Source organism: Neospora caninum, chromosome III (genome assembly GCF_000208865.1).
Source record: "Neospora caninum Liverpool complete genome, chromosome III".
Taxonomy (NCBI): Eukaryota; Apicomplexa; class Conoidasida; order Eucoccidiorida; family Sarcocystidae; genus Neospora; species Neospora caninum.
Window position 1 is genome coordinate 1,036,079 of NC_018388.1, and position 12,123 is coordinate 1,048,201.

At 54.6% G+C, this 12,123-nt stretch overlaps 1 protein-coding gene across 1 annotated transcript; it reads right to left on the reverse strand.

Annotated features, from left to right (window-relative positions):
- Positions 1-5,780: 5,780 nt before the first annotated feature.
- Positions 5,781-9,201, reverse strand: NCLIV_008130 (GTP cyclohydrolase, related; the record flags this gene model as incomplete). Its single annotated transcript, XM_003880326.1, has 6 exons — positions 5,781-5,862; positions 6,239-6,318; positions 6,758-6,839; positions 7,100-7,253; positions 7,488-7,590; positions 8,071-9,201. 6 exons carry the CDS (start codon positions 9,199-9,201, stop codon positions 5,781-5,783), a joined length of 1,632 nt encoding a protein of 543 aa, XP_003880375.1.
- Positions 9,202-12,123: the final 2,922 nt, after the last annotated feature.

Here is a 12,123-nt window from a genome sequence, read left to right on the forward strand (position 1 = left end):
GCACAGGGAAAGGCAACATTCGCTAGCTCCGTACAGGCATTCAGAGCCGGGTTACCATCAATGCCGTAGGGTAAACTCAACTGTGTGCTCAGAGTGTGGCATGCAGTGATAGGGCCCCCGCGGTTTCCCGCCTACGCGGATGCACATTTTGTTTCAGCCTGTACGCACCAGTGGATGCCGCAAGAGCCGCCAGGAGTTGCAGCGACGCCTGCAAAGAATGTAACACGCCTTTTTCGCTCGTCATCACCGTACACCCATGCCCGAGCCGTCAATGCAGGGGAAGGGCAGTCCCGGAGTCTCTGTCTAGTTTGATGAAATGAGGCGTGTCGTCAGACCGGGCGGATTTCCACTATGTTCAATAGAGTACGCCGCACATTAGAAAGAAATGCATGGCGCAGGCAAACTTTGGAACGGCGAACTGGCTAATCGCAGGAGCAGCGCGCACTCCTCCCTTCAACTGAGGGATTGAAATGATTCTCTACTCTGCTGCGATCCAGTCAGTATGTGCTCAGTGCCCCAACGGAGCATATGAATGTAGTCGGGGCCCGATCAATCATATCGCTTCATGCCTTGGGGATTTCTGATCGAATCGGAGCCGGACAATCCATCTGGACAAGTGTACAAACCTACGTCGTGGCACGTGTGCAGTGTGGCGCGCGCCCGGTGTGCCACGGCTACCTCGCGGGATTCACAGCTAAGTTCGATTGACACGTTTTGGCCGGTGATGTGGAATGAACTTTTCGTGGACCCAACAGACCAGCCCAGCATGGATACACGTGCCGTGTTTCGCAGACAGTGAGTTGCGGAGCCGCTGGGTGAGCGGCCCTAACTGAGAAGTTCGGCATCGCCGGTGACCGAACCCAACTCGCCGAAACGGAGCCGTCACCTTTGAGGCTGCGTGGCCTTGCCAAATGCCTGAGCTACGGCTCAGACTGGCTGTGTCTCAATGCATTCGCTCGTGGTGGACTGACTTGTTGAAACGCCGTTACGTTGCGGAAGGGTATTAAGAGCAGGCCAAGGCCAACTGGACAGTGGCTTTCCCGTTTTCCGTTCAGGGAGTAAGGACTCACCAAAAGCGAAACATTGGGATAGACAACGGTCGGCCTTTAGCCACAAACACACACGTCTTCGACACGTGTTTGCTCGGCCTCACTGGCAGATGAAGGCAGCGGTATCCAAAAACGTTGCCTGTTGGACCTGACGACAAAGTGCGGCCTATCCGTCGCCGGGGATCAAAGAACGAGAACTGCGCTGACGGGCCGAGTACTTGAGTCCGTAAGGTTTTAGCCTTCGGAGCTGCCGCGCAGCTACGTGACTGCGCTATCATCGATAGCCTGCGCGACTATGACGGGGAGAATCGCGGTGCGAGTTTCTGGAAAGGATCTGACTGATCATGGCTTCTGGAAATCCCACACTCCCCGTGTGGTTCTTGTGCGGTCGCAATCCTGCTCAGAAGGTAAAGTGGTGCCTTGCGCCGTGCTGATTTACAGTGAGAAGAGAAAACGGGCGAGGAAGATGCTGTACGTTTCCGGCATGACTTCGTGTGTGACATACATGGAACTCTTCTTGTACGAGTTTGAATGGCAACTTTATCAGGCGGTAAGCAGAAGCTCTCCTTCTCTGCAGAAACTTCGGGTCTGATAGCCCACACGCTCCGCGATCCCTACCACTCTGTGACACGCTCGGAATTCTCCCTTTTCTTATCAGTCGCTGTGGGCCGTACCTCCCTGTCGCAGGTGATCCGTCACGGTCTTTCTCAGAGAGTCGAAAAGGACGGCACACTGACGGAGTGGATGCGGTGTGTTCGGCACACGAAAAAAAGCCGCCATCTGTCTGGCAGGTATGTCACGGCAAATTCCTCAACAACAGTCCGTGCGTTCTTCATGAGCGTGATGGGATCACAAAGCGAGCCGTTTGGTTTTTGGTGTAATTCAAGTAGTCGGGGCATCTGACTGAAACCCGTGGCCTCCACGCGCGGCACGAAGAGGAAGAGGTGTAGCTACCGCTGCCAGGCAGCACTCAGTGCTGTCTTGTTGGAAGTGTCCCTGGGAGTACGAGGGCGCTTACGCCTTAAACACCTCGTCTGCATCGTCCCTGGGTAGACTGCCGCGATGGTGCGTGCCAGGCGGTAAGTGACTCTGACTGGTCGCGTAGATGTTCGATGCAGCTGTAGCTCGCACCCGATCAGGTATTGACGCCGGAAGCACAATATTGAAGCGGAGTGCACGAGTTGGTACCACTGAACCCGCGAGATGCCTGGGTTGTCTCTGGGGAATTCATGGGCTTTTTGGCCAAGGAGAGTCGCTCGGCCTCGTGGAACAGAAAACAGTAATTGCGTTTCAAGACAACATTCCAGGTGTTCTGAGCCAAAAGCTGCTCATGTACTAGGGCGCAACTGCGGTGCCGTGCAGCTCTCTTCGGGGAACTCGTTACAGAGAGTGAGTCTTCAGTACCTAGCCTACGTACAATGCGGAGCCCGTCATGCCATCCCGAATCTGTTTGACGCTCCGAGAACGGCTGCCATGGGACAGAGTTTCTGAAGACGTGCCTCTGGTGTGAGTGACATCAGGGGCATCGTGATGGAGTATCGCTGGAGATCTGCCCCAACCAATGCACCGTGTGCACAGGAGGAAACGTGCTGCGATGCCGGGCGGCTTTCCGCAGTTCGTGAGTCAACGCTTGACATTCGATCTGCACATGCACAGACTGCTTCCCTCAAAAGGCGGCATCTCCGGACCTGGCCCACGCTGCCGGTCACACATGGACCATACCTCTTTCAGCGTGGCAATTGTTTGAAAGTACTTGCGAAGATGTTGTTTGTGGGGTAATATAACAAAAACAGTCCAGATGCATCGAGCGTAGTGAGTCACAACTGGAATGTGAATTGCTGCGGGATTCCAGCAGCTCTGTCGTGTCGGTATATGTCAGTAAGCTGTTGGTGGCGCCCATCGCATAGCTGTCCTGGTTCGCCCTCCTGTATGACAGAAGAAGCTGGTAGGATACTGCACAGCGGCGCCTGCAGCGCGTACACTGGCACAGCGGCCGCAGGTAAAGCCGCAGGTATCGCTTAGGTCGGGGATAGCCCGTGCAAGCGCGCGCAGAGATCAGCCAGGCGGTTCCTGCTCTGCAGAGCCGCAAAGCGCGTCACCGCAGCCACACTTATTTGGACACAGAGCTTCGCTCATTTGCCTCACCTCCCTCTCTTCCGCGTTCACCTCCTCGTGACAAAAGGGTGCGAGAGCTGCCTTTGGTATATGGGCGTGTCATCTCGTCACAGCCGGTACGTTTAATGCGTGCAGCACAGACGGAAGAACAGGCACCCCAGTGCAAATGTAGAGTCAGCAACGAGAAACATGCGGGAAAGGAAGACGATCACTGAGGCCGCGCTGTGTTTGTGTGATGCTGTCAATCACTGTTCTCAGCGCGACAGAAGCAGTTGCAAATCCAGCTACAGGCCGCTGCGGCTAGCCTACAGGCCGAGCTTCAGCAGTGACAATTGGACTCGAGTTGCGCGTGAGTCACGAGGGCACACAGGGAAGGCTACATCAGATTTCTGTGCGGCTGTAGTGGCGATTGCTGGTAGATGCTGTAAGGGTAATCTGAAAAGTAAAACGGATGGACTCACAGCGAAGGCACCATGTCATCGCGTCTGCAGGTCAGGCTTTGCAACGGTTTTTCTTCTGTGACAAGCTTGCACGAGCTTCACACACTGGGTTCAGGATGTCGGAGAGTCATGACGCTTGGGCGGTACGCTGCCGCACACACTGGGTTTAGTGAAATACAAGTTCACAGGGAAGCCTCACACCAATGCTTCCGGACAATACGCAGACTCTTCCCTATATGCAGCTATTTTGATAGAACGACCTCAGCGGGCTTGGACCCGGTTAACTCTTTCGCTCAGACGCCGCGAACAGCTTAGTCGTCACCTGTCGAGAAATGCAAGGCGGCCGACAAGCTGCGCTTACGAAATCAGCTACTGAGCGGGATGCTATCTTTCAGGCAGGGCTAACGCTCCGGGGTTCGAGGAAGGCCGGCGTTAGTGTGTGGCGTGTGGCGGCGTTGTGTTCCGCGATGAAATGACAGTGTGAACTGCGTCACCCTACTGGGTTGATGTGAGTGTTCCGCGTATCATGCATTTCCAACACAGTGTCAATGCATGCAGCCCTGGGCACACCCTAGGACAGGAGCAGCGTTGGGTCAGTGTCAAAGGGTGTCTACGAGAGACCGAAAAGTTACTCTTGGGCGCACTCCGCCCCGACTGTTTTCCTTTCAATTTAATGCAGCGCGTGGCCGCTCAGACGCAAAGTTTTTGTCTCCTGGGTGCGGGGGCTGGACTTAGGGACACTTGTGCCTGGCAGTGCGGGGCATTAGCTCTCTTGGACACATTTCTTCTACGACAGAGAGTCGGGGGGTGCCTCCTGATAGACTTTTATATCAAGCCCACCACTTCGCGAATCTACCGCAGAGCCCCAGATGTACACAGCTAACTTGGCGAGCAGCTGACCCTTTGTGAGAGATACTAATTGAGTTGTGAGCACGAGTAGTTGTTACCGTAGAACAGGGGTTTCACAACGTTATTCGTCACCACCCCCTCTATGATTTTGTCTGAAGCATAGGCCTAAACAAAACGTTTTATCCTGCCTTTCCTTCGTTGAATTTCGATCCACATCCCCTTTCAAGAAACGCCAAGCACAGGAGTCTCTTGCGTGCAGGTAAAGCCGTATACAAAATGGATCCTCTGCAATGCAGGCGATACAATCGTAGGAAACACAGAAAGAAACCTTCGCCATACATGGCCGACGTATTTCTCAGAATCTACCAGGAAACAAACACTAGAAAGCCAAAGAACGATCCCGCCAGAAACTGGGCTCCTTTCGCTACGGACGGCTAGCCACGATATTACATCTCTCTGTATCCTTTATTACAGCCGTTCCCGAAAGGTCCCCAAAGGATGGGGCTATTTTCTGGGTGCAGACAAAAAGGTTCAAACCTCTTGAAACGCCGCTCAGACGACCACGTGCCGTCTGCGCGTCTATTACAATCACGGCCACCGCTGTGTGCATGCGCACTTACAAGACATGGATTGGTGAGACGACCTGGCGAAAGGACGGCAACGGGCTGATGCAAACTTTCATGTTTGCCAGGCCGCACTGCTGGCGCAACTCCCCATCGCCGCCTAGGACGTCAAATACGGCCGGCAAACAGTGCAGCAGGTAGCCCCATGATGGGTGTAGCGGCGGTCCTTCAAATTCTCACAAACGAGTTGTTCACAGAACAGATTACCTTGAATATCAAATTTAGGGCATCTGTTTTTGGACGGGGGCCTTGGCGGAGGCAAATGCCGCAAACCACCTTTATCGCGCGATAAACGGAGTTCCAGGTGAGCCAGCGGAGGCCTGGGGGTCCACGGGCAAACCAGCAACCTCTTTAAAAACGGCGGGGTAGCCCGTTTCCAGCGAAGACAAAATCCGTCCAGAAAGATTAGGTCCTAACGGGTAGCTGCCGAGCAATCGACGACAGGAACTCGCTCCGAAGGGCAAAATCCGTTCTGAAAGCATGGGCACGGAAGGGACAAGCAACTGCGTCAGGAGCGGCCCGCGCTCGCCGACACACGGGACGACCTTTCTGCACGAATCTGCAGCGTGTACAGCGTCACCTCGCGACGCCTAAGAAGGTAAGCGCGTCAGGCATGAAAAAGCGCATTTGTGCTGCGCCTTGCATTGGACGTCAAACCTGCGTGCTGGACACGTTACGCCTTCCTCTTTAGCACCCCTTGGAACTCACTCAAAGACGCCACGGAATGCTGTAGTGGTGGTCATGCTGCCAGGAGTCGAGACGCCGCGCATCGCCATGCACATGTGTCTGAAAAGCACAGAGGCCAAAACAGAAGCTTTCGCAGTCGTGTTGCGAACCGGACACACCAGCACATCGACGCGACGTTGCGGAACCAGTTGAGCTCGCCCCCCACGCAGCATCCAACCGCACGGGGGGTCGCCGTAGCCACTGCTTCTATTCCTGCGTCCTCTGTTAGTTGAGACAATTCACTCCGAACAAATCCGCTGGTGCAGACCCCCACCCTGTGGCGGGAGAAATGGGTCCGTGCGACACCGACGCTGATGGGAGATCGAGCAAGCCGTGAGGCGCCACGTACGGCGTTATGCGCGAATCGTTACTTTTGTTCCTTCCCTACCGTGTTCCAGCTTCTACATCGTCATCCAGTGTACGTTGCACATCTTACTTGCATTCCAGCAACACCGCGACTCCACGAGGCTTCACAATTTTCATCACGGCCAAGGCGATCTGTTGCGTGAGTCGCTCCTGTACAAAACGGAGACAAGGAATGCATGCGCTGGGGCGTGGGCCACTGAGCGGCACAGTCCCTTGCTGCAGCGTGACTCAGTTCTACAAAGCAGTGTGCTTGATTGCGCCTCTTCGGGATGCTCTTGGGCGTCACAGACACTCTCTGCCTTCGCGGGTTCCTCTGCGGAGCCGAAGAAACTTCCACCGGACTTGTCTCCTTTTCTTCAGAAACGCAAAGGCCGCCTTCGAGATTCAACGCTGGTGGTGCCCATGCACAGTGTCATAGTCAAGCCCTGCGTCTCACAGCGGCAGGTACACAGAACGGATGTCACGAATCTAACGACAGAGCATGCCAGGATTCGCGCTCTGTCGATGAGTATAGGAGCCGCACTACCTGGTCCCCCCGAAAACGTCCGTGGACATCTGCGAGCTGCTGCGAACCAAGAGGAACCCTTACCTGAATCTGCAATCTGCATGCGTAAACGCGCATTATCCGAGCGAACTTAGAAAGACCCAGCACGTGCTTGTCGGGGATATACCTGCGGGAAAGAGCCATGCACGCGCGGTACGTGCTGTGCAGCGTTGACACGAGGTACCGCGACGCAAAAGAGCCAAGATGTGCACCACAGGGAAGGCTCCTTTCTGAGCGAGGCAGCCTCACAGCGAGGTCCTCGGTAGCTGAGGAGTCGCCGCGCATTTGCCTGGACACCTCGCGGAGGCGCAGTCGCCGACTCTGCAGACAGGCAGCGTCACTTGCCTGTCGATCCTCGACGACTACGCCCAGTTGCAGCCTCCTTACCCAATGTGGCACTTGCCGACGAACGGGAGGAGGTGGTGTTCACACAGCGAGCTGACATCGAGTTGCCCCACAGTGACCATGCCTTGGTTGCCGGTGAGGCAGTCCCCTTCTTCGAGCCCCTCCTCCACGCTGAAGAGGGCGTCCTTTACCACTTCTGCATGCACAGCGGCACATGCACACATCTCACTTCATCAAGGAAAACTGGCTTCAGCCACCGCGTCTCTTCTCATCTACCAGCCGTGAAGCAGCCTGAAGAAGCGAGCAAGACTACGCGAGTTCTGCTAAGGTTTTGGATGAATGCGTACCTCGACGCCAACATTAGAACGCAACATAACTGGGAAGGACATCCCGAGCTCCCTTTATATTTTCCGATGGGAAACGACGGTACCTTTCGGATCGGCCCGGTAGCCCTGGGAGAAAAACTCCATGGCAGCAGCGACTCTCGTAGGCGTGTCTTGCAACCCTGGCCGAGTGACGTCTTCGCCCATGGCCTGAGACACACAACGCACGCACCCGCAGCGGAAACCTCTGATATGCCCATTGCACCCCGATATCATCCCTGTAACGAATCAATGGCGTCGCTGACAAAGAATCCAACAGCCCAGCCCACCCGTATTGAACATGTGCGCGCTTTCCACAGTTCTGAAAAAACGAACGGCGCGGTCGATCACCAGTTTCTGTGGCAACGTTCGATTTCTTTCGGGTGGTCATTGTGACACGGAGAAAGCGGCAGCACTTTGGTTCGTGCAACGTCCAGCATCAACATGAATCTTCCGTGACAACCCCTTAGCAAGACCACCGCGCTGATATGTTTCTAGCTATTCGAATCACAACCCACCCGACGTCCTCTCTACGAATCTTTGCAGGACCACTGCTAACTCTGACGAGACACAAGCCTGACTGGGACCCGGCGCAGCTGTGTAAGGGAAAGGGTTCGTAGCTGTGTCAGGACAGCATCGTACAAGGCTTACTCGGAGGATCATACGGACGCCTTCCTCTATCGCTTTTTTGCTGTCTTGTGCGACTAGCCCGCGATCAATGGATTGACCTGGGATGTGATGAATCTCAGAGATACACGCAGCCTCGGAGACATCTCCAACGCCGGAACTGAGTTCCCTGCCGTTTCCTTTGTATTGCCCATTGCTCGAGCGGCGACACAACGCAGACCTGGCAGCCTCGGCTTTCTCTCCGTACGGCGCCGCCTCGTCGACGTGCTCACCCTCACTGTTCACGTTTTCTGTAGACCATTCTGCTGGAGTCTCCGCTTTATATCCATTCCATCGTTTGGATGCTTTCCCTCTTCTCCTGCGCCTTGTTCGATTTGGTTCGCTTGGTGTGTCATTAAGCAACTGACCGTCTCCTGTCCAGCCGCCGTCCCCACAGCCCGTTTGGCGTTCACCCCTGGATCGATAAACCGGCGCCGGGGAGGCAACCATTAGCTGCTCCTTGTCGTTGACCCCGCCTGCGCGAACGCGACCAGGCTTTGCCTGCGTGGGGCAAGCATCTGCTCGTCGTCGGGGACCACGACTAGTTTCCGTTGCTTCTGACCCCTGAGCCGGAACATCACCTGTCACACAGCCGCTGCGTTCACTCTCTCTGTTGCCGCGTGTAATGCAGCCAATACCGAGCCAGTGACGCGAACTTCGCCTTCTGGTGTTTTGAGTATCTCCGAGGGATTCAACCGCGCGTTCGTCGCGCTTTGAAGCGTCAGCCCGAGAACTTGTCGATGTCCTGCGCAGAGCCTGGGAAGACGACTGGGAATCGCTTGCTGAAACCGACCGTTCACAAGCTATCCCCAAGCCATAACGTCCCAAGCCGAAGTGTCCATACACCTGCGAGGTGCCTTGATTGCGCAGGTCATGTGTTGAGGGGGCCGCCTTGTAACTGGAAACGGGAACGTGTCGACTCAGATCTCGACCGCTGCTGCAAGTGCTAATGCTACCAGTTCCCCCACTTTGACCCACGCTGCTTCCTCTACTTGTGTGGCGTGTGGCGGCCCGCGAGCGACGTTGGATCCTGTGGATGTATGAAGCCGGTGTTCTCAGCGGCTGAACTTCTTGGTGTGTTGAGATACTTGCTAAATTGTGGATTGATCTTTCCATCCTGCAGCGCACTACCAAGCAATACCAGGCCGCGCAAATTTCACGGAAACCAGCGGGGAATGATGTCGAGGGAGACTTTGCAGCATTCCTTGAGCAGCGTGCTGCCCAGTGTCGACAGAGATCCGCCTACACGGTGAGAGGCGCCGGCAGCATGAGATATGATCAACTCCGACCAATTGCTGCAGTCAAAGCCAACGCCCTTTCACAGAAGACCGCTGATAAAAGACAATGGAGAGGAACGGAAATCGACCCTTGGAAAAGTGCCGGCAGGCGGTACGAGCCCGAGACACTCCGTGTGGGGTATGGTTTATGTTGCTCCCTGGGTTTGAACTTCTCGAAAACAAAGAAGGAAGTGAAGGTAAGGTCACCTCTGTCAGCAGCGTCGATGAGCTGTGAAGGAATGACTGTTTAGCGTGGCTGGCAGCCGATAAAAACAACTATGGAGTCGGAGGCGGCGTGTGTACATCACAGCCGGGTGATCCTAACAAAACACTGTCGGCAGTCTCTGTCCACGAGCATTCACCATTATAACGCGATTCCGAAAATGAAACAACAATCGTCCAACAACTCACTGGGCAATGAACGCGTAAGCGATCAGTAAAACACAGTCTTGTACGCGTTGACGAAACGGCAAAAACTCGTGACGAGAAACTGGGCGAGAAAATTTGACAAGTGCTCTTGAAAAACCCTCTTGGAAAACGCTGTCAACAAACAATAACAGACTTCCTTGTCGGTGACGAAGCTAGAAAAGTTCAAATCCCTTGGGGTCGCAAACACTCCTCATGTGTTGCGCACCCTTCGGGAGATGGCGCACTACACGAGAAAGTGGATTTACGGATTTCAGGCCTACAATATTCTTGTCTGCTCAGGGGACGGGGTAAAGCTACAACTCCCTTGGTTCCTACGAAAAACGGCGGCAGAAAAACGAGACAGGTACAGAACTAGGGGCAGTTCCTGCAAGGCACAGGCACACTGGAAAGCGATTCTTCTGCTTGGGACCAGGAGAGGGGGGCAGAGGTGGGGAAACATCTGGTACAACCGAAGAATCACTCGATCCCGCAAGCAGAAATGTCGCACTACAGCAATATATGAGGAGGCGATGAAACCATATGAATTAGGCGGTGCGTCAAACGAAATAACAACCCTGTGAGTACGCCTTCGGGTATCGCGCGAGACAATGCTTACCCCTACACGTTCAGCAAAATGCGACGTCAACTTTGCGCAAAACACCAGCCGAAGCCTCTTCTGCTTTACCGTTGCATCCCGTTGCATGGAACATCTGCCGGCCGCTACACGCTTCCGTCGCCTCTGTCCATCACACAAAAAACCACATGCTCAGAAAAAGCGGACAGTGCAATAACGGGAAAATGGCTTTGGCAAAGCCCACGAACCCCGCGTGTCAGTTTATTGTGCGAGAGGGCAAAAGGTGAGATTGCCGCTGGACGCAAGTCGCTGCAAACTTCTCCGCTCCAGTGGGCAGCAATGAGCGCGCTCCGCACACATGCGTAGGCATATTCCCGCACATTCATTCGCTCTCGCTCTTGCGAAGCAAATCGTGGTCCGGTTTGCTCCTCTTACCATCTGCCTCGCCCTAACTCCCCCTCCTACATTCGGCTCTCCGCTCTGTCACAAGTTGATGGGGCATGACAATTCACAGAGGTAATGAGGTCTTCCCTGAAGCTCCCCACGGTCGACGGTACGTGAACAGATGCAGCACGGCGTTCGATCGCATCAGAGAACCACGACGTGTATCATTGCTGGTTTGCTGGCTAGTGCTTTTCCAACACTCAGAGAGGTCTCTGCGATTTGACAACAAAACAAACTGAAAACCAAATTATCGGATAGATGTGGGTGCGCGTGGGTTTTAAGTGCATGCATAATGAAGCGAAAAAGGGACTCACACGCTAGCAGTCTGGGTCTCCACAGCGGCAGTCTCAACCCGGGTTGGTCTCCGGGTTGAGACGGGGGCGGGGAGGAGGGGGGGGAGGGGTGACCCATGCCGGAACTGAAGTCGAGAGGTTCGAACCCACTATATTCAGACGGCCAAATGTCTTGTGCCCACTCTTGCGTTCACTGCCCAATGCAAGCACGGTGCCTAGCTCATATTGTTCTATATATCGCGCTTGAGCAAAAGCGTCCTTTTTGTTTGGCCTTAGTGAGGAGCTGGATCGCATTCGGTACTCTCACGTTGCACCGGCAGAACACGTGCCAAGTACCCACGCGATCACGGCCCTAATTTCTTCGAATAAAGGCTTCCCACTGGTCCCCATCCCAGCACACCTGTATGGTGACCAGTGGTTCACACTTGGAAGAAGGCCGTCCGGCGTAATCCCACAGAAGGAAAAGACACGCTAAGCTATAAAAGCGAGACATTTTGCGTCTCTAAGACGGGTTCTGGATGAATGGCGCTGCTGATCACAGCGACCTTTCCAGTGAAATTTCGGTGAGGACTCTGCATTCGTTTGTAGGCTCATAGCCCCATGACTAACCCGGTTCGACTCTCCTGGATGCCAGTCTTGTTGGGGTATGGGGGGCAGATTTCATGGAGGTGGTTTTTGGTAATGATCGCAGCTGTGTTCGGTTCCTTCGCACACACAAGAGTCATGAACATTGGACAGGCTCCGCAACGCGCAAACATCGGTCGAAGCCTAGAACAACGGTTGCAAAACGTGTCTCCCGTTCCCTGGGTGTCTGTGTCGTCGTTCTCTCACCTGTTACACAGATGAATAAAAGTAGAGTACGTTCCTTGTCACTGCGGACGTCAAGGAAAAGTTCACAGCTACTGTGTAGAGTGGGCGGGTGCAGCACAGTTGTTGACCGGCGCGCATTTTTCCTGCAGTGCTACTGCCCTTCACCATTGCGCGATGAGCTCTGACAGTTAAAATTTCGTAGAGGGCTTCGGGTGATCGCCGAAGTGTGGGC